Genomic DNA, 21,127 nt, shown 5'->3' with positions numbered 1-21,127 from the left:
CAGATTCAGAAGAGTTACAAAATGCCTACCCTTAAGTTTTTGTAACTCGTACCTACTGGAGATTTTCTCCATTTTAAATCATCTGCATACCCTGTGCATACTTATTGTACTATTCAGTCTATCATTCAGTCACTAAACTCGATTAAGAGACCTAGAAGTCTAAAAGCTAAGTTAAGTAAGCCTCGTAAAGTAAGTACCTTGTAGAGAACTTTACATTATTGTACAAGTTGGGAAGGTTACACGCCGTAGAGTAATTAATTACTGAGCGAAGGCCATACATTACGTTGGCAACTGCTTTAGCCGGATAAATTGTCTTTCAACTGCCTCCAGGGATTTGTGGCTTCGATTTTTATTTATGGCGCCACTTAAAATCTTCATTGCCAGTGAGGTGTTTTCAAACCTAGAGTAGGCAATTAACCGCACCGTGTCCGGGTGTGCACGCTTATGAAGGATCATCATGATCAACTTATTCCCGGACACTACAGGGCACGGATCTCCTTTCAGAATGAGAAGGGTTTAGACCGCAGCCCCGCTGCCCAATAGCGAATTAGTAGACAGGTTTACTCACGATGATTTCCCTCACTGGTAAAGCAAGTGTAATTTAATTGCTTGAAAGGCAGATAACTTAGAAAAGTTAGAGTTACCCGCGACTTCGATTGCGTGGTAATTAGAAAAACTTAGTCAAAGTGGAATGGGACACTGATCATGAATACATAACAGTGCACTATTTCATTTTGTTTTTAATGTTCCTGTAAACCACCCGTATGGGAATCAGATGTTTTTCCAGGACCAACAGTAGCTCATTAACTCTCTGTCCTCTCAACTGTTTGTTTGTTTTGAATAACTCAGCAATGGATAGTTTGTGAGCAGGAGCAACGGATAGTTTGTGCACAGTTCCTGTGGGAAGATACGCTTACGCTTACGTTTTGTCCTTCAAGCGCACAGCAACAGAGCGACAAATTGACGTAATTTGTGGCAAATAGATAGTTTATGAGCTGATAGAAAAATGCAAGCAAGCGAGCAAGCGAGAAAGCATGCAAGCGAGGAAGAAAGAAAGTGAGCGTAAGCGTAAGCTTACCTTCTTAAAGGCAATTTGCTTTTTCCGGGATAAAAAGTGGCCCATGCCACTTAGCGGCTCATAAACTATCTCTATGCCAAAAGTTCACATAAAACCGTTGCTCTTTTGCTGCGTTATTGATGGACAAACAAACACACTTTCACATTTATAATATTAAAAGTAAAAAAATTAAAAGTAAAGTATTAATATAAAAATCTTTCTTTCCCCTTACCTTCCATATTTTATTTATAACTATGGCAATACTTGTAATGATAAGCCGGCTTAAATTAGTTTAGGATTTAGTCAAAATTAACACCATGATTTATAAAAAAAAATGCCATACTTTATGACTTTAAGACCTTCTTTATTATACCTTCTTAGTAACTACAAACTAGACTTATTTTCTGCCGACCGTGACTTGGTTCGTTTTGTATGGCTTTTAGAAAATCGAGCAGAAAACGTTAGTTTTCCCGGGATAAAAGAATCTATGTCCCACTCCAGGATTTTCCTTAGATTTGTTTAGCTGTGAAGCCGTGCATAAATACCAAATGCAAATTTTTGAAATTCCCTAGTAAATTTGCGCTAGTGCTTTTCCGGGATAAAAAGTATCCGTGCTTTTGTGCACGTGATTATATTTTTATATAATATAAGGTTTTTATATTTATTTATACTCGCTATTTGTACACCACTCAGGAAAACCAAAAAAACAAAAAAATTTAAGAATGAAGCAAAGGCGGCCTTATCGCTTAGTAGCGATCTCTGCCAAGTAACCTAAGGATTAGGAAAACTAAAAAGAAAAACGAAACTATTATGAAAACGATATTATATTATGCATGCAAAGATAAAATAGAAAACAGTATTTTAATGGACATAAAATAGTGCCTTTAACTCAGCCACGAATATTATATCAAATAAATCGTAAATAAAACATGAAAAGAGTAATACCATAAATAACCTATAAGCCGCTTATAAAGGGAAGGCAAACAACAAAATATATGGAGGATTGTTAAATATAGCAAGTATCTTTCGTAACTTTTTATTATAAGCACGATGTGATAGCTCACATTAAAGAGACATTCAAACGTGTTTATTGATTTTGGAACAACATTATTTTCAATATATGAACGGTATTGGTTAGAAGCATTAATTTGCGGAAATCCATGATATATTATGAAAATTAAGCTTAATTTGCTATACTCCGCGAAAAGCAGGTGAATCTGTATGGTGTTATGTATAATTCTTTCTTCTTTCTTTAAATTTCTTCTATCCTTATACTCCACACCACAAAGATCTTAGGCAATAGAACATTGCCGAAGATCTAAGCTTAATTTTAATGTACGGAACGGACCCACTATATCGCCTCATCTTTTACCCCCTTAACTTACTATGGTAAATATTGCGCAGGTACATTTTATAAGTAACTGAGAAATGTTTGAGCATTTTACAGAAAAGGTTAGCAATCTAGTGATAAAAAACAGTCTAATTTTAAGGGAACTTGTGTTTAAGACCACTTTTTCGTTTCCATGTACTAATGTTGAAATTAATGTTCCCTAACATACTAAATGTTTTATAACAAATCACTTCTACGCTGTAATATCAAATTGGTTTGTGGGCGTTTGTTTGTGCATTTACCTTTTACCACTTTACTGCGGTTATTTTCGGGCGTGTCTGATACTTTTTTCCGCTTAAATGCAAATGAGGAGTAGGTAATGCCCACTGCATTCCCCTTATTAACTTTATTTGGAATTGAACATTTAATTATGTTATCCTTATACTTAAAGAGTTTGATATTTTTCTTGCATAACACTGCTATTACATATTCATTATAAATAAATAAATGTAATATATATATATACACGTTTATTATATATATATATACATTTAATATTTATGTAGATGTATAAATGAAATGAAATTAAATATAGGCATATATGTACCACGTATCTCTCTACTGTGTTTTACGCCATATGTTTACGCCAGTAAGAGATTGCTATGTAACAATAAGGCCTATCAAATGTATCCTTGTTTAAAACTTTTTTGTTACGTCATGTGGTGTACAATAAAAGTGTGTTCATCGTATTCATATTTAGTTATATAAATTTTTAAACTTTAAGGTTAACAGGCGTCATTGGAAAGCTTCTTTCCTCGAGGTACAAAGGAATATGTTGCAAAATTTGAATTTTTATATAACCATTTTCTACCTGCGTCTTTCAGCGCGAAGCTTAACAACCTGTGGGATTAAAATATATATTCTGGGAAAAAATATCTTGTTATTTGCTATTCTAGGACATGTTTTTTAACACGTGTGATATATTCCATTTAAGTTAGTGTATCTGTCGATACGTATGCGTGTTTCACTAGCGATACAATCTACAATTATACAAGTTACCACTTGTATGATTTTTTTTATTCACTTTATTTTTACACCACAAAAAGAAAAATGGACACAACAAGAGGAAACTTAACAGAACCTTAGCCCAGCCAAAGGCCCTGTGCACGCCTCACTTCACACTTGGGGAATGGTGCTAGCACACAAAGTGTTCTCATTTTCGCCATTTTATGGCAAACGTTTAGAATGTTAGAAGTCAAATAATTAATGTCAACAGCTAAATGGAATGAAGTTACTGCCAGCCTGTTAATAGTGGCGTGAATAGAGGGTATGCACAGGGTACGCTACGATATAAAATAATGAAAATCTCCAGTATAAGTTATAAAAACTTAGGTTTTTTTAATACTCGTACTGGAGATTTTTTTCATTTTTTATTATCTGCTCGTTTAGTGCCGACAGCCGAGTTACGCAGTGGGCAGCGATCCTGTTTTCTGAGTCCAAGGCCGTGGGTTGTATTTCCACAACTGGAAAATGTTTGTGTGTTGAACATGAGTCATTTTAAATTTTGAATGTTTTTCAGTGTCTGGGTGTTTATCTGTATATTATAAGTATTTATGTATATTATTCATAAAAATATTCAAAAGTCATCTTAGTACCCATAACACAACTTTACGCTTACTTTGGGGCTAGATGGCGATGTGTGCATTGTCGTAGTATATTTAATTATTTATTAAGTGGATACCCTGTTCATACCCTGTATGCATGCCACTTCCTGTTCGAGATACATTATAAAGTTTCTGCGTTTTCTGTTAAAGAAAAGAGACAGAACTACGAGTATAATAGTGGTATCATTCAACAATGTATAGTGTCATCCTTTGACCTGTATTATGTTATATACTCGTATATGTGATAAATGCTATTTAGAAATACCGGTACCAACGAATTGACGTGAGCTTCAGAGCACAGATGTTGTAGGTATAACGTCGACTTTCTAACGCAGGTACTGCGAGTTTCTTAAGAAAAAATCAAATAATTAACACTTTTTAGCCCGATTCAGAATTGGATAGTACGTCAAGATCCGCAGTCAAATATTTGTGATGTAAGATTTAGGTTTTTTTTTTTTCAAACCATTTGGATTATTTCTTTTTGTTTCAGTCACCTTTTGGATACTGGCGCTTGACCATGATCTTCGCTTGGTGAGAGATGAGATCGCAAACATTGCTCTCAGCAATCCCGCTGGTACGAAAGTTGCAATATGGAATCAACTCTCCATGGATGAAGGTAACATTCAATTGATATGACCACAATACTTTTCAATAGATGAATAATGATTTCTTTTAACCATATATTATGCGCTTTATTAAGTGTTAAAATTTTCTGGCGATGTTTTTGCCGAAATTATTTCAATATATAGCTTGCCGTTATTGATTTCATATAGGTTATAGTTAGTTAAACAATCCTGAGTTCAAAGCCGATTTAACAATTATTCATTGTAAAGTCAACATCTCCTGAAGATTCCCCGGTGTCAGAACGAAACGTGCGTAGTTCTGTATGGTGTAGTATATTACGAAATTATAAATTTCACCGTACATAATCTAATGCTTTGAGCTTAATTTTCATTGTAAAAAACCGACCACAAAACCAAAGATACCTAATGTCTCAGATAAATATAATATTCATCACTAGGATAACTTTTCTTTGTGTCACAAAACTAGATGTTACTTCATTTCATCGTACTCAAAACTCACACTAAAGGGTAAAAGGTGATATTAAGAGAAGATTTTCAATCGCAAGGCAAAGATTTAAAGCATTGGTATCTGTTCAAACACATCAAATAAGATGTTATACAGAAGAAAGGATATGAATTCAAACTTGCCAAAATTACCAAAGCAACGGCTGTAAAAGTTCAACCACAGAGTATTTTGTTGCTATATTCACACGCAAGTTTGCCCTTTGACGTTATCTTCTCTTCCCCAGTTAGCCTCCAAAGCACATACTTTTCATTGATGGACGTACAGTGTAATGTTGAAATGGCTTTCTTAACTCAATGTATTCCTAGCAGGTAATTCATTACGATATCACAGGAAACCTTACTTCCTTGAATTCTGTATTCCGTAGAAGTAGACTTTTTCCAAATTCCACGATTCGAACACAAAATCGTTTGGTAGCTTAAAAGACTATTTATAATCGGAAATTGGATCTGTCAGAGTTGATCCTTGCTGATGTAACATAGAAAGGCTTTTAGACGGCAAATATTCCGAAGGCTTTGTTGATCTAAAGTTAAAGGTTGAGTAGTGTTTAGATGTTTCATTTAAGTAAGAGGTTATTCAGGATATTGAGTGAGGATTTGTGGCAGCAGTAGATTGTTTGTAGGACAAGTGAAGTTAATATTAATAAAACATAGTAGATAGAAATAACAGTATATAACTCTCTTTGGTTGATAGTATAACATTTCCCATATTAAATTATAACATTAAAGTTAAATTTCATTAACGTCGGCTCACTATTAAAACATGCCATTGTTAAAGATGCGTCTGTAGTTACAGTTGTGATAGCAAGCTGCTAGATGTGACGCAGATCAAACAATTATAAAGTTTTATCCCAACTTGTTTCTTCTTCTCATTCCGTCATGACCTAATTAAGCAACGGATCAATTTGATTTATTGTATAGAGTTAGTTGAAACGGCGAGTAACATAAGCGACTTTTTGTCGCAGAAGAACAAACGTTTTCCAGGGTGAGTTGTAAAAACTGTAGGAAACGCGAACGCGAAGCGAAAGAAGAACGCGGGCACTAACTAGTTCCACAAATATTTACTTCCAGTAAATATTTGTGGAATACGTCCTTTATGTGCAATTGTGTATATCCCCCACGATGCTAACGCATTACTAATAACATCGGTAGCGTTGTTTATCTGTATGTTTTATAATTTCTCCAAAGATGGCAACAGCGATGCGGTGACGGTTAAAAATTAAGCACTATTCGAGATTCAGGTTCACGCGAGATTCTGCTTCGGTTCAGAGAGTGACCCCGTTTCACACTGGTTTTATTTACTGTTAATATAATTTACTTTCTTATAAATAAAGAAATACATATATAATTGAACAGGTTTCAAATTGCAAGTAAATGAGTGAAATGTACAGGATAATTTTGAATCCACTGCGGATTTTTTTTTGGTTTTTCGGTATCGGTAATAGAACATATTTCCACAAAAATTTTTATATATTTTTTTACATGGCTACTCGTCATAGGTATCTACCCAAATAAATATTAGCCCACTACCATCTTAGGCTGCAGCATGCATGCAGCACTTACATCAGGTGAGATTGCAGTCATGGGCTAACTTGATTAAAAACAAATATATCGTAATGTGTGGCATGCACTGCACAAGGTTTTCAATATTAATTGTATAAGTTATTATTTTGGAAGTTTATGGAATTACCGCTGCGACGATAGGATCGAGTGCAAGGACGTTGATCGCAAGTTAACAGCTGAGAGCTATTGTAGGGTGCCCATAATTATCTCTTCCGGGGACTAATCTTTTATAACCGTTAATTTCTATTGTATTCATAAATTTGGTTCATGTATGACATATAAAAATATCCGGACTGAAAAAAAAATATTTCATGAGAATAACATACTGAAATGTGAAATTAAGGCCAGTATATTTTCATTATCAATTAATGATGAAAAAACCTTTCAAATATTAACAAAAACAAAGTCGCTCTAATTAAAGACACATTTTTAATCAGAATAAACTGAAACTCCATTAAGGTTGGCGCACCGCAAATGAGTGAGACAAGTTTAGAAACTATTCAAAGTAATTGTTCCGTGTCATTGTTGTAGATACCGCTGTAGCTTTAGAACGCTTTGAGCTAAACTTAATAAGGAACTAAAGTTTGGATGGTAAAATAATTATCTGCAATGGAATAGAGAATAATGAGATTACAAGTAAAATGAACTATTTAACAACTAAGTTGGGATTAATTAATTTCTATTAAACAAAAATAAAAATAAATTTTATTTTTGTTTAAGTTTCCTTGCAATTGCAACATTAAACATGGGTTATTGTAATTTCGTTAAATTACGATAAAATTTATTAATAATCGAATTTCTTTAGCTAAGCAAGCAACAGGAAAGGCTGTCAATCGGGCGAAGACTCCCTAATTGCAAAGTAACTTTGTTATTGCTGGTGTTCTTTTCGGCAAAGTTACGAGTAATTTCGCGAAGCACTCAATGTCGTCTCGACACCGGAAAGCTGAAAGTTTATAGACTGTAAATTTCGTATTTCTTAATCCATTTCTGGATTACAGATATTTTTATTACATGTGGCATCTGGTTTTGAAAATATTGACGAGAATGTTGTTCAAATTATTTTCCTAATACTGTTATCATAACCTGCAGTATTCTTTTGGTAGTTTAATAATTTAAAAGTATTATTGTACTGAATTTGTATCATCATATTCATCTGTCGCTTTGATACTCTTGTATCTCAAAATCAAAAGTTCAAAATCAAGACTTCTTATAAAAGAAATATATACAAATTTATTCTTATAGACAAGCAATAAAGTAATCTTATAAGCGATCGTACAATTTTGGACGGTGGTAACTTTCTTTTAAAACATTCTTTCATTTAAAACTCAACCTATGGGAATGCCCTGATCTCGGGAAAAGACAACCGTATAAACTTAGCAAAGTATCGTTTTTGTTAACACCGTCTCACAGTGTTTACTTATTGAGAAACAAGAGGTCGTACAGTAGTTTATTATATATTTTAATGGACATATGGGATACAGGCAATTCTTAATAAATCATTTAATGCAAAAAAAACTAGATAAACCATTTTAGTTACTTTTACGACCAAAACTTTGCTTTACAAAGTAATCTTCAATAATAAGTCACGTTATTATGGCAGAAGCTCCGCTTTCCCAAAGCTCTCTCTAATTGCAAAGTAAGTTTGTTATTGTAACTTATCCTTTATATTACAGCAGAAGTTATGACCAATATCGCGAACTACTCCATTTTGTTTCGAAGCTGGACGCTAAAAGTTGGGCTCGGCTTTCATATCCGTTCATTAAATAAACAATATGAGAGTCAGACTGTTTTGTTCTGATGATGGCAATTCTTTGTTTTGGTTATATTATTTTGTTACATTAAATTGGGGGGCATTTTGATTTGCTTTACTAATAATCCTGAATGTTGGTTCCTTTAAAGGCATGTCAGTTTTTTCCAACCAGAAATCTTTTAATGCCCATATTTGCTACTTTAAGTTTATCAAATTATGCAATATTATGTTAAAGTGTTTAATAATTCTTAGCAGCTGATTCTATAAAAACTTGTCCGCATTTTCACCTGATAAATTATTTAAGTCAGATTTTAGTTACACGTCAGATTACGTTTCCATTGAAATTAAATGAGATGGAAGAATTAGACAATTCGAGAAAATTCAATAATTTTCTGAGATGACGGCATAATTTTTATCGTGTTATCTCTCAAAATCGGATGGTGAGGGGAATGGAATTGAAATGCCAGATTTTAAAGATGGCTATAAATTTAAGTTATTTGGATTCTCGAAATTAAAACTTTATCTTAAACTGTAAATAAATGAATGAATGAATGAATGAATACACTTTTATTGTACACCAAAGAAACAAAAAGTAGTTACAAAGATATAAATAGAAATCAAGAGAGTACAATTTGGTGGCCATATCTTTTAAATGCATAGCTGTTAAACTAATTCTACTTTACTAATAGCCGTTAGAACATACTGTGTGAATGTGTAAATACCTACAACAAAAAAATAATAATTCTCTAACTTATACAGTAATCTCTACTGTAAACGTGCCGATTTAGTATTCGAATCGAAAATAAAAAGAAACTATACGCGTTTTCTCAAAATCTCGTCTATAGTAATATTATAAAAGGAAAGGTTTGTTATTTGTTTGTTATCGATACACTTTGGAAGAACTTTTTTGGATTTTAATTAGTCTATCAACGTTAAAAAGCCTAATTAAAAGATATATTTAATTTCATTTATAATAAGATTTAAGCTTCAAATAATACCAAGCATTTGTAAACTAAGCCACAATAAACTAAATGGCCCGCCGTATATGTATATATGCTGCCGTATATGTATATATGCTACCGTATATATATGCCGTATATGCTGCCGTATATATGCTGCTGAAATTTGCATGCGTCAAAAATACTAGTCTATTGTAGACAAAACCAATCTAAAAATAAGTCTATCTTTATAAATGACACACAAATAGTTATCCTTGGAAAATAGTAATTCTACTATAAAGATAATCTAAGTCGTGGGATTCATTTTTACAATTTTGATACGGAACCCTAAAAATCATCAAATGTTCAAGGAATTCTGTATACATACAACGCTCTGTATTCAGAGTCGGTCCTATAAAAGCCTTTTCTTGTCATCGGCACGTTAACCCGTGTCAAATTTTGATAGATTGGGTTTGGCTTATGCGCCCCACTGACTTATGAGTGACAGTGTATTAAAATTTGTCTAGCCTAGCTATAAAGGTACAAATTAAATTCGGTTTTACTTCCCCTTATTAAAATTAAATTTTCCCTAGTTCATCATCACCATACTCAGCTTATGATGTCTCGAAGCTGGGCGTGGGCTTTCTCTCTCATATTAGAAGAATTTAGAACTTAAAACAACCGCGTTGCTCAAAATTAAATACTTATTCATCAATCAATCAAAAAAAAAAAACAATTCATGTTCTTTTTTTGTACACTGCAAACGAAAGGTTGCGTTTTTTTTTTCATATTCTTAATTTGTACACTGCAGGTGCTAGTAGTAGGGAGTTATACAGGCTTTTTTAATAAAAAAAAGATGTCGTACAGGCTTTTTTTTTAGTGTAGCATAGAAGCGAGCAAAATCGAAAAGAAGAAGATTTATATACTACAATATAATAAAATAAATATACTACGACAATACACACATCGCCACCTAGCCCCAAAGTAAGCGTAGCTTGTGTTATGGGTACTAAAGATGACTGATGAATATTTTAATGAATTATATATACATAAATACTTAGAAAATACATATAAACACCCAGACACTGAAAAACACTTATGCTCATCACACAAACATTTTCCAGTTGTGGGAATCGAACCCACGGCCTTGGACTCAGAAAGCAGGGTCGCTGCCCACTGCGCCAGTCGGCCGTCAATCAATCAAAAAAAAAATAAGTTAGGTTAGTAGGTAAAAAGCAGAATCTTAACGAAGTAGGATCAAAAAATGCGGCCTTTCACTATCCTATCGCTGCCATTCAACCTTAGTATTGGTAAAACGAAGCCTTTACAAGAATTAATTGATTATTAACTGCTTAGAAATTAATTAATGAATAGCCATTAATTTCTTACAGTATTATTAATGCAATAAAAATGTATTGCATACAAAACAAAATTATTGTAAAAATAAGAATAAGAAAACACAACACAGCGTACACATTTATATAGTAATCAGGACTGATTGTTTGAACGCAAAAGTATTATAAAAATAAGAAAAAGAAGACTGAGAATTTCTTTGGATAAAACAGAATTCCTAACTATTTCTGCCCTGGCCTAGGAATCGAATCTGCCGCCTTGGTAGTCGAACGTATCCAGTGTTTTATTATGCATATGCATTTGTCATTTAAAATTATTTAAAATTATTACGTGTTTACCGCTAGGACAAAAAGGCAGTTAAATTTATTCGCCGATGTCGTGTCACGTAATGAAATATTCCCCTGCTTCCGGCTTTTGTTTATAGGGTCATAGATTTATCAAAAGGCATCACAGCGGCGGACACGAAAATTCTTTTACGTAAGCGAAAGGATCAAGTAGTTCCACCTGATACCGAGAGACGGTCCCCTGGCGAGTCAACATGGGAAACCTTTTGCGGTATTGCCCGAATCTGCCGCTAACAAAATTTGTTTCTATTATGACGTAACCTTTTAGATACACAAATAACATTTTTTAAATGCTGAAATTAAACTTAAGTAAGGTTATATCTTAAAAGATAATATTCATGATGTATTTTTCTTTCCGATAGATATAGATATATACAGCCCTGAAGCATCGACAAGAGTTCACATCATCGGTAATTAAAATTTTATCTCTGTTTGGGATTCAACTTAACGAGAATATTGATATTAGTATTATCTGTGGTACAATGACTTGTCATAGGCTTGTTCTATTTAAATGAATTTTAATCTGTTAGCGACGTTCACTTGTTTCATTATAACTACAAAGGATTTCTCACTTCTAATTTCAAAAATCACCAAAAAAAGTAAGTCCTTTATCAAAAATATCAAAAGCCAAAATATTAAAATAAAAGTTCACGGGAAAGTTAGGAGTGCTCCTTGACCTCTAAGTATTGAATATTTCAACAATTTCAATTACGGTATAATATTTGAATACTAACACTACATTTTGCAGCGCCATGCGATGTCACCGTGACTCAGGCTTTGATTAATGACATTCGCGGACCCTCTTTAATGTCATGTGTCATTTTCTCCAGGAAAAAACTTCAAGCATGCCTTCTGAATGTCATTGGGTCAAGTGAGTGAGGGCGTATTTCGTTTGTGAAAAATTTTGTAGAATTTTAAAAGTTCGTTATCTAACTTTACTAAAGATTTGCTTTTAAATATTTGCTTTTTTATTAACACTGAAATAACACTAAAAAAACCAAATAACGATAGAAAGATACACAAATTTTGAAAACGAATTTTTAGACGTATTTTTACTTCTACCACTACTTCTTCTTCTACTACTAATACTTCTTCTTCTCGTCCGGGGAAGTGCCATGCTTATATCTGTCGCCAAACAGTATTGTTGCAATGCTGTGTTCCTGGCGTAGGTGCCGGCGTAATTGCAGGCACATGAGGTTCTACGTTGTTACCTCAGGTTAATGTGCAGAATGCGGCACGTTCCTTGCATGCCCTGCAAAGTGTTGCTCCTATTTATCTCATGGGACATCTAGTTGGTCCGCCACTTGTTATCTACTATTAAAAAAAAAATTGGTTGTCTGTCAAGTCGGCATAATGACGATAGTTGAACGTGACAACGTCGTAAGAAAATACTGATGGAATGGTTGCATTTTTCAAAAGAAAATTTTAATTTTATTTGTTTGATAGATATTATCGTTGCTATAAACAATTGACACCACATTCACTTTTCACTGCACTTCATCCTTGCCGAAAACATGTAAATGTATTATTGTAAAGAAGCTGTGCATGCGGACGCATCGCTCACTTAAGTAGGAGAGAGACAGATGTCGAACGCGGAGGCTGACTGTGCCTCTTTGTCGCTCGTTCCGCGCTCTCGCTTGCACTTCAAGCCTCTAATGGAACGTCTCAGAGCGAGGTAACGCCGCATAGGTCATGTTTTTTCGTGCGTGCAGCCGGCTCCATCGAATTATAAGACGTTGCCACGTCAAAAACTTAAATAATAAAGAATATCTATACTTATAATAAAACTGTAACTGGAAGATTTCTGTACATTGAATATATTTTGAAAATTTTGACCGGGGGATGCTTTATAATCGATACTGTCCAAAACAGATTTTTATTTATTTTTGTCTGTCTTTCTGTCTATCTGTCCGGGCATCACGTGAAAAATTGAACAGATTTAAATAATATTTGGTATAGTGGTAGCTGATATTCCGGGTCAACATATAGGATACTTTTTATCCCGATAAACAATAAGTTTCTACCGGGAAATGAGATGAAAGTTTTTATCAACTACTAACCTACTTATAACAACAATGCGAAAATTTGTGAGGATGGATGTATGTATGTATCGACTAAAATAATGTTAACTGACTAACTCAGTATACATCGTACAATAATGGTATGTAAAAAGCTAAACACGATGATTATTATGTTCGCATCAGATCTATTCTAGCTTCTCGATTGACTCATACACGCACGAAGTCGGGATGTTTTAAATATTTCATTTTATATAGTGACCTAAATAAAGTGGAAGATGCTACATAGATTATTCGGCTTTTTGCAACTAGTTTGAAGTCACCTGTCTGTCTACCTTTCGTAGGGTTTCGGGGTCTTCCACTGCTACGTTTATTGGTACCGAGTCGCCATTTCAGCACCTTAAGACCCCAACGTTTATAATTGCCCTTAGTTATATGCCTCTTCCATTGCCACTTGGTATTTGTTAATTCAGCTATATTGATTCTATCTCGGCAATTCTGATTTGATAACGTTCAGATACTCCGAGCGAAGTTATTTATAATCCCAGCTGAGTGGCTCTGAGCCTTCTTATCGTTAATTTAACGGTATCGGTTTATAAGGGCTTTGACGGCCGACTGGCGCAGTGGGCAGCGACCCTACTTTCCAGAGTCCAAGGCCATGGGTATGATTCCCACAACTGGAAAATGTTTGTGTGATGAACATAAGTGTTTTTCAGTGTCTAGGTATTTATCTGTATATTATAAGTATTTATGTATATTATTCATAAAAATATTGATCAGCCATCTCAGTACCCATAACACAAGCTACGCTTACTTTGGGGCTATATGGCGATGTGTGTATTGTCGTAGTATATTTAAAAAAAAAAACAATATATATCTGGTAGGAAGCAGAAAAAAGAGTTTCACTTAGTAATCGTAAAAGCGGATAAAAATACTTCGGCAAAGTTAAAAATCGGCACAAAATAACAAAGGGTTGCGTTAAACAAAGTCTCATTTGTCTTAAAAAACGTAAAGTCATCTCTTGTTTGAATATAAATTGTTAATGAAAACACGTTGCGTGCCGCTGCGCTGTCCCGGTCGAGGTTTGATTAATTACGTTCGCGAACCCTCTTGGAAGTCATGTGTCATATCCGCAAGCAAGAACTTTGTGAGTGAGGGGCCTTGCTACTGTCAAGTGATGTTAGCAAGAATGAGGCAAAAACTCGCTGTTTTATAGCTCATTCGGAATTTTCTCAAAAATACTATGCAACTATTACTAGAAGCGAGAGTATATGCAGATCTTTGTGGCGCTATCTAGTTTGCCACCATCTAGTTTGCATTTTTCCTAAGTGAAAGATCAAAAAGGCTATTTTGTTTGGCCTTGATAAATAGGTTCAACTTCAGGATTAAAAAAAAAAACTCAATACTAATTGTCAGGTAATTGGCGTCCGTGCCTTGAGGAACACGTTATCCGTCAGTCTCAGTTGTAATCAATAACATAAGATTACAACTGAGACTGACTGACTGAAGAGAATTGAATCGTTAAATTCCGCCAGCTTTGGAGCAGCGTGTTGGAATTATGTTGAATTAAAGAATTGGCTGACAATGATGCTTAACTAGTACTGGGCTTAATACTTAGTACTAAGCCCAGTACTAGTTAGCTAGCATGGGCAGGAGACAATTATATCCCCGGGGAAAGGATACAAAAGAATCTTCTCCAACAGCTTTATCAACTCTCAGAGCATCGGGGCACAAGTGGAAATAATATCCCAATAATATATGAGTAAATAATCAACGGGGCTCAAATTCTACTATTCCATATTCCCGTGCTAGCAGGTGGACACGTTAATTATATCCCCTGTTGGGGGATATAATCGAAGTATATATTTTTTGTCTCCTGTCTGTGCTAGCCCTGCTGGAGCTGTTTTTAACGCAGCCCGCCCGTGGAAGTACCTACTATAAGTCTACATGGTTATTTCAGACGGCAAGCAGGATTGCGAAGTTCCTAGTGTACAGACAAACGAGGCTTAGCACCAACGCCTCAGGTAGATGGACATAAGACGGCACTTGGTAGCGAATGTACCTAGCATACCCTGAGGGTGTTGCTATGTTTTAGGTTATTCTATCAATTTTAGCTGAAAAAAAAAGTTATTTTCATGATATAATTTTCTCAATTAGGTGTCCGCAAGCTGAGTGCAGTTCTGGCAGCTGGAGCACGTTCAGGAACGTGGAAGATCGAAGCGAATTGCGGTGGCAGTACTGCAAGTGTTGACCTCACCGTCGGGTCTGGGCTCGGCAGCGCCACCCCTGCTACGCCCGCCGCAGAACAACACTACGTGGAACTGAAATTCGCGGACAGTATGCGGCGGAGATACAAGCCTGGACTTCCATTTGTCGGCCGCGTGAGTACTCAAAACAAAATAAATAAAAATTAAACTACGACAACACACACATCGCCATCTAGCCCCAAAGCAAGCGTAGCTTGTGTTATAGGTACTAAGATTACTGATGAATAATATACATAAATACTTATAAAATACATATAAACACCCAGACACTGAAAAACATTCATGTTCATCACAGAAACATTTTTCAGTAGTGGGAATCGAACCCACGGCCTTGGACTCAGAAAGCAGGGTCGCTGCCCACTGCGCAAATCGGCCGTCAAAATAATATAATATATGTTATTGCGTCTTGTAAATGGGAAGTCCCGCATTCGATCACCGGGCGATTTGTCTATACTTAATATTGTAAATGCAAAAGTGCGTTTGTTAGTTTGTTTGTCCTTACTTTACATGTTAACTAAGCAACTAATAAATTAGGAATTCGGCATGGAGTAAGTTAAAAGGCTGGAGAGTAATATAGGCTTTTTATCCCAGGAAAACAAACAGTTCCCACTGAACGCAGGATTTATAAAAAAACCGTCATTAACGCGGACGGAGAAAGCGGGCAACAGCCAGTATATTTAAAATTTTAGAATTATTTACTGATTTGGTCTGGTAGGGGGCTCTGGCTAACAGTGTTTTAAAAAACATCCAATGGTAAAGAACAGGGAACATTAGTCGTATTAAAAGTTATACAAACTGAAAAAAAAAACCAAATTCAAAATTCAGTTATTCAAGTAGGTCTATAAGTATTTCTGAAACGTCAGGTATGTCTGTAGTGACTCAACCACCGGTACGGAAGGCAGAATCTACCGAGAAGAAGCTGGCAAGAATCTCAGCAGTTGTTCTTTTGTTTAACATCATTAGAGAAAAAAATGTGAGAAAACCTGCACGCCTGAGAGTTCTACATAATCTCCTTCAAAGGTGTGTGGAGTCGACCAATCCGCACTGGGCCAGCGTGGTGAACAGCGCCCTTAACCCCTTCTCATTGTGGGAGGAGATCCGTACTCTGTAGTGGGCCGGTAATGGGTCGATGTGATGATGATACATAAAAATATTCATCAGTCATCTTAGTACCCATAACACAAGCTACGCTTTCATTGGGGCTAGATGGATATGTGTGTATTGTCGTAGCAATTATTTATTTATTTACATATTTTTAGTCTATTGTCATTAGTTATTTTTTTTCTTCGTACATTTTATGATACTTTTATTGTTTGAATATAAAACTAACTGTAAGTGGTAATTCGATGTTTTGCCGCAATCATATTTCTTTGCGATGGACAAAAATGAACTTTTACCTCCGAGCCCCATGTGCGCCGCAATATTATAAAAGTTATAAAACTGATAAAGTGCTCATAAACGTAATATTTTAATGCTGACGGCATTGTCAGTGGAATGTAGAAAGCATATCCCTATCCCTACTTCCCTACTTATATTATAAATGGCAATGTAAGTTTGTTTGTTACGCTTTCACGCAAAAACCACTAAACCGATTCTCATGAAACTTTGCACACATATTCTTGGAAGTGTTAGAAGTAATATAGAATACTTTTAATACCGACATTAAGCTCGGTTCCTTTGGGAGAGGGGGTGAGTGTTAGATGATTTTACACCATAACTCCGACTAATTATAACCGAATTAATAAATTATTTTTGTACTATAGAGGTTATAATATGTGTTTAATTTTGCCCAAACTGTGGTTGGAGGAGAGAACTCCTCAGCGGACAGCAGCAATCCCCTCATTGAAGTCTTAGCGATACTGAATACTTTATTTTTTTTAGAACCACAATTTAATCCCACATCAACAAACAAAATCAAACGCAGAAGAAGTGGCGGCCAACAGCTAGTTTTTAATATAAAAAAAGATTTTTTAGTTATTTTATAACATCACTACGGTTATATGCAGTTTTTTACCTTTTTGTAATAGAGTTCTTCTAGGGAAGTACTACCAGTCTTATTTCTGCCGCCAAGCAGCACTTATATGTTACAGTTGTCTGAAAGGCGTAGTTGCCGGTGTTATTACAGGCAAATGAGGCCTTAATTATGAAAATTAGCCTTAATTTGCTATACTCCGCGAAGCATGAGAATCTGTATGGTGTCATTGATAATTTCTTCAATCCTTATACCCCAGACCTAACAGATCTTCGGCAATGAAAAATCTACGCACGTTTCGCTCTGAAACCGGAGCATCCACAGGAAATGTTGACTTAATACGTTATATAATGAATAATTGTTAAGTGAAAAATTCGCCAAATGTGTCGCGTTTTATACCTTTGTGACCCCCACCTTATCTATCTAAGCCCCTCCCACTGAATATGTTCAATAGAGGTGAAGTTGATAAGTTTATTTGTTCGTTTAGCAATTCGAACCTCCCATTCTTATGTTTAATAATTTCTAATTGTTCCCTCAAATCAAGTCTGAACCCTTTGTCGCAAGTATTTAATACTAGCTGTCCCGGCGAACTTCGTACTGCGGATCATTTTTTTTTAATGTTTGTTATATTTTAATATTCCTTCACCGCTAACACAGAACGTTAAAACAGAAAAGTTAGAAGTGCGTGCATGTATTCGAACTCGGCCCTACCACAGTAAAGTTTATGAAACGTAGGCTTATAGAAAAGTTCTTTTATAGTATAAAGGACTACGTAATCGATAAAAAAGCTTGTGTGTGAATTATTGCTCTAACCAGGTTGCTCTTCTAATAATTTTAAATGATATTGTGAGATGTTGATACCAAAAAAAAACGGCCGGCTAAGTTTGTTGAGGGCTTCTTTTTAGACCAGGACGCGTTTGGAGCCCTCGTAGTTTTAAGTTTACGAATGTGGTTATCGCCATCATCTCACTACCGTGTTATTCTTATGTACGCATCAAAAGTGCCACCTTGAATAAAGATATTTTTGACTTTGACTTTGACTTTAAAGCCGAGGTTCCGCCCACTAGGCTATCCCCGCTATTATTTAATAAAATGATATTCATTTAGTATTATAATATTTTATTTAGAAGGCTATTTTACTTTCTCAAGAAATAAAACTTACTCCGTATGCCGTAAGATGTACACTTTAATTAGATAATGTCTTGTATACGAAAGAAACAAAGGAAAAGCACTCAGATAATTAGATAAAAATATAATATATCAAGTCCAAGCTTCTGAAGAGAGTTCTTCGGCGATGAAATGATCAATCATAAGCTTTGTTACGTCGGATAGTTATATTATTAACTAGCTTTACTCGCAGCTTTGCTAGCAAAACTCAGTTTAATTCACATCACTGGTAATAAAGCTAATGAGTTTATTTTGTCTACAAACGCTCTGGAAAATGTTTGTGTGATGAACATAAATGTCTTTCAGTGTCTGGGTGTTTATCTGTATATTATAAGTATTTATGTGTATTATATTCATAAAAAAAATATTCATCAGCTAACTTAGTACCCATAACACAAGCTACGCTTACTTTGGGGCTAGATGGCGATGTGTGTATTATTATTGTAGTATATTTATTTATTTATTTATTATTATGTGATGCATGGTATAACAGACAAACACGACATCTCGATAGCGGTAATATAACTTTGTATAGCTATTGAGCTAAGTGATCACCGACAAAAGATCGTGATACAAAGACTCCTCCAGAGCCTTCGTAAATTATTACATTGTACCGGTGCCAAGAGAAAGAAAACACGCCATATTAATACAGATTGATGCGTCAGCGTTTTTGTTTTGTAGTGTTTTCTTTTTCGAAATATTATATTTTTACTATAGCTAACCCAAACCTGCTGACCGATAAAGGACAGTCTCAAGGGCTTAGCTAGATAAATAGGTTTTCAACCAGGCGTCTTATACAAAACATTAGCCACATAATTAAGATCACAAAGAACCCTCATTCAGCCAATTTTAAAAATTCAAAATTATTGAATTCAAGTAGAGAGACACTTCTAAAATGAAGTGGTTTCTGATCCTTTGACATTTGTCGTGTACACGGTTTCTGTATGTTCTAACTTTTGTGAATTTTACAGCTCCAACCGTAGTTATAAACCCTCAAGAGTCTACTGCAGTCTAGACATCAATCTTTATAAAAGCGCGACACCACGCCTCTCTTATTCAGCCACTCCCACAAAAGGCTCCTTCTGAACATTTGTTCAACAGGCTGGAAGTAATACCACACTGCGTTCCCATACGGGTCAACTGTCTCCACTCCAGAACACGTTTGTCCCAATCTTCATTTTGCCCTTCTTATTCTTCGGGATATGGCAATGACTGTAGTTCTCCTACGGAACTTGCATTATGAATTCTGTCCCTTAGAGAGACTCCGTAGTCATGTTGAGCAAGTTATTTTTTTATTTGCCGGTCTATTTTCCGTTCCATTTGTCCCAGCCTTAGTTTTTGGAGTCTGGCGTCCTGAGGAGTTGAGCTCAGTTTTCTTTTTTTTCTTCAGGCTGAATTCTTATTTTAGCTTCCTTTCTACTGATAGTATACTCATCGCTCTCGTATAGAGGGGACAGAAAACCAGTGATAAGCAATTTTCAGAAATAAATATTGAGTATTTTAATTACTAGTCCAGGATTGTTTTAGACTAGCTAGTTCATCATCATCATATCCCATTACCGGCCCATTACAGAGACGGGTTAAAGCCGTAGTCCGCCACACTGGCCCAGTGCAGATTGGTGGATTCCACATACCTTTGAGAACATTATGTAAAACTCTCAAGCATATAGGTTTCTTCACGATGTTTTCCTTCACCGTTGAAGCAAGTGATATTTTAATTACTTTTAACGCACATAGATAAGAATAGTTAGAGGTGCGTGCTGGGATTCGAACTCCGCCCTCCGAAAGTGAAGTCGAGCTTCTACCCAATGCGCTATCACAGCTTCTAGCTAGCTATATAAAGCCCAGAGTGTACGTAAATTAAGCTAGTATAATGCTAAATATTAATTAATACCACGAATGGGGCCGACTTTGGAGAATCCTTTTGAATTATAATAAGAATTAATACTATAGCATACTAGGTACGTTACTAAACCCCTCCAACCTGCATTGCAATACGGTAGTGTGACCAGCATGAAGAGACCTGTGTCCAGCATTTATACATTGATTAGCCCGATATTTAAAAAATTATACTCACTTAACACAGTTAAAATTTTGGATCAACATTTAATTTTAGATAAATCCGTAATACCTAAAACCTCTTGGGTATAAATGTGGTTATACCAAATTTGTAATATCAGTTTCCCACCTAAAACTATCGCTTAATTTGAATTAGATTTACTGCCACAACTATTGCAATGAACATAATTGCTGCAGAATTAATTACAGATAATGTTATTGTTACGATTTTATTGCTGCAATTTAGTCCTAGTAATGCATTCTAAGGTGAAATTCATTACCTTAACTAGGTATTTGGTTTAGAGAGACGTTGATTGCAATTATATACCTGATAAATATACCTAAGTTCTTTCAGGCCTATACTCAGACCCAGGGCACGTTCGGAAAACATCAACTACTACGAGTTACGAGGTTAAATTAAGCTACGAAAAAAATTGTTCGAACTATGTTTTTACGCGCGTGTAATTAATACCACAAAATTTGTGCAACTGTCAACTATATCCATCCACTGAACACAGTTTTACGAAACTAGTTTGCTCGGGACTCGTATAACTGTGCCTT

General features: G+C 35.2%; 1 protein-coding gene across 1 annotated transcript in view; it reads left to right on the top strand.

Moving 5' to 3' along the window:
- LOC120626787 (C3 and PZP-like alpha-2-macroglobulin domain-containing protein 8) overlaps positions 1-21,127 on the top strand; it is a 315,655-nt gene that overhangs the window by 193,588 nt on the left and 100,940 nt on the right. Inside the window, exons 5-6 of the mRNA XM_039894529.1 lie at positions 4,542-4,667; positions 15,260-15,483. Of these exons, the coding sequence (XP_039750463.1) occupies positions 4,542-4,667; positions 15,260-15,483 (350 nt within the window). The remainder of the gene's footprint in view (positions 1-4,541; positions 4,668-15,259; positions 15,484-21,127) is intronic.

Source organism: Pararge aegeria, chromosome 10 (genome assembly GCF_905163445.1).
Source record: "Pararge aegeria chromosome 10, ilParAegt1.1, whole genome shotgun sequence".
NCBI lineage: Eukaryota > Metazoa > Arthropoda > Insecta > Lepidoptera > Nymphalidae > Pararge > Pararge aegeria.
Note: the sequence above shows the minus strand (reverse complement) of the source record. Positions and strands in the feature narration are given on the sequence as shown.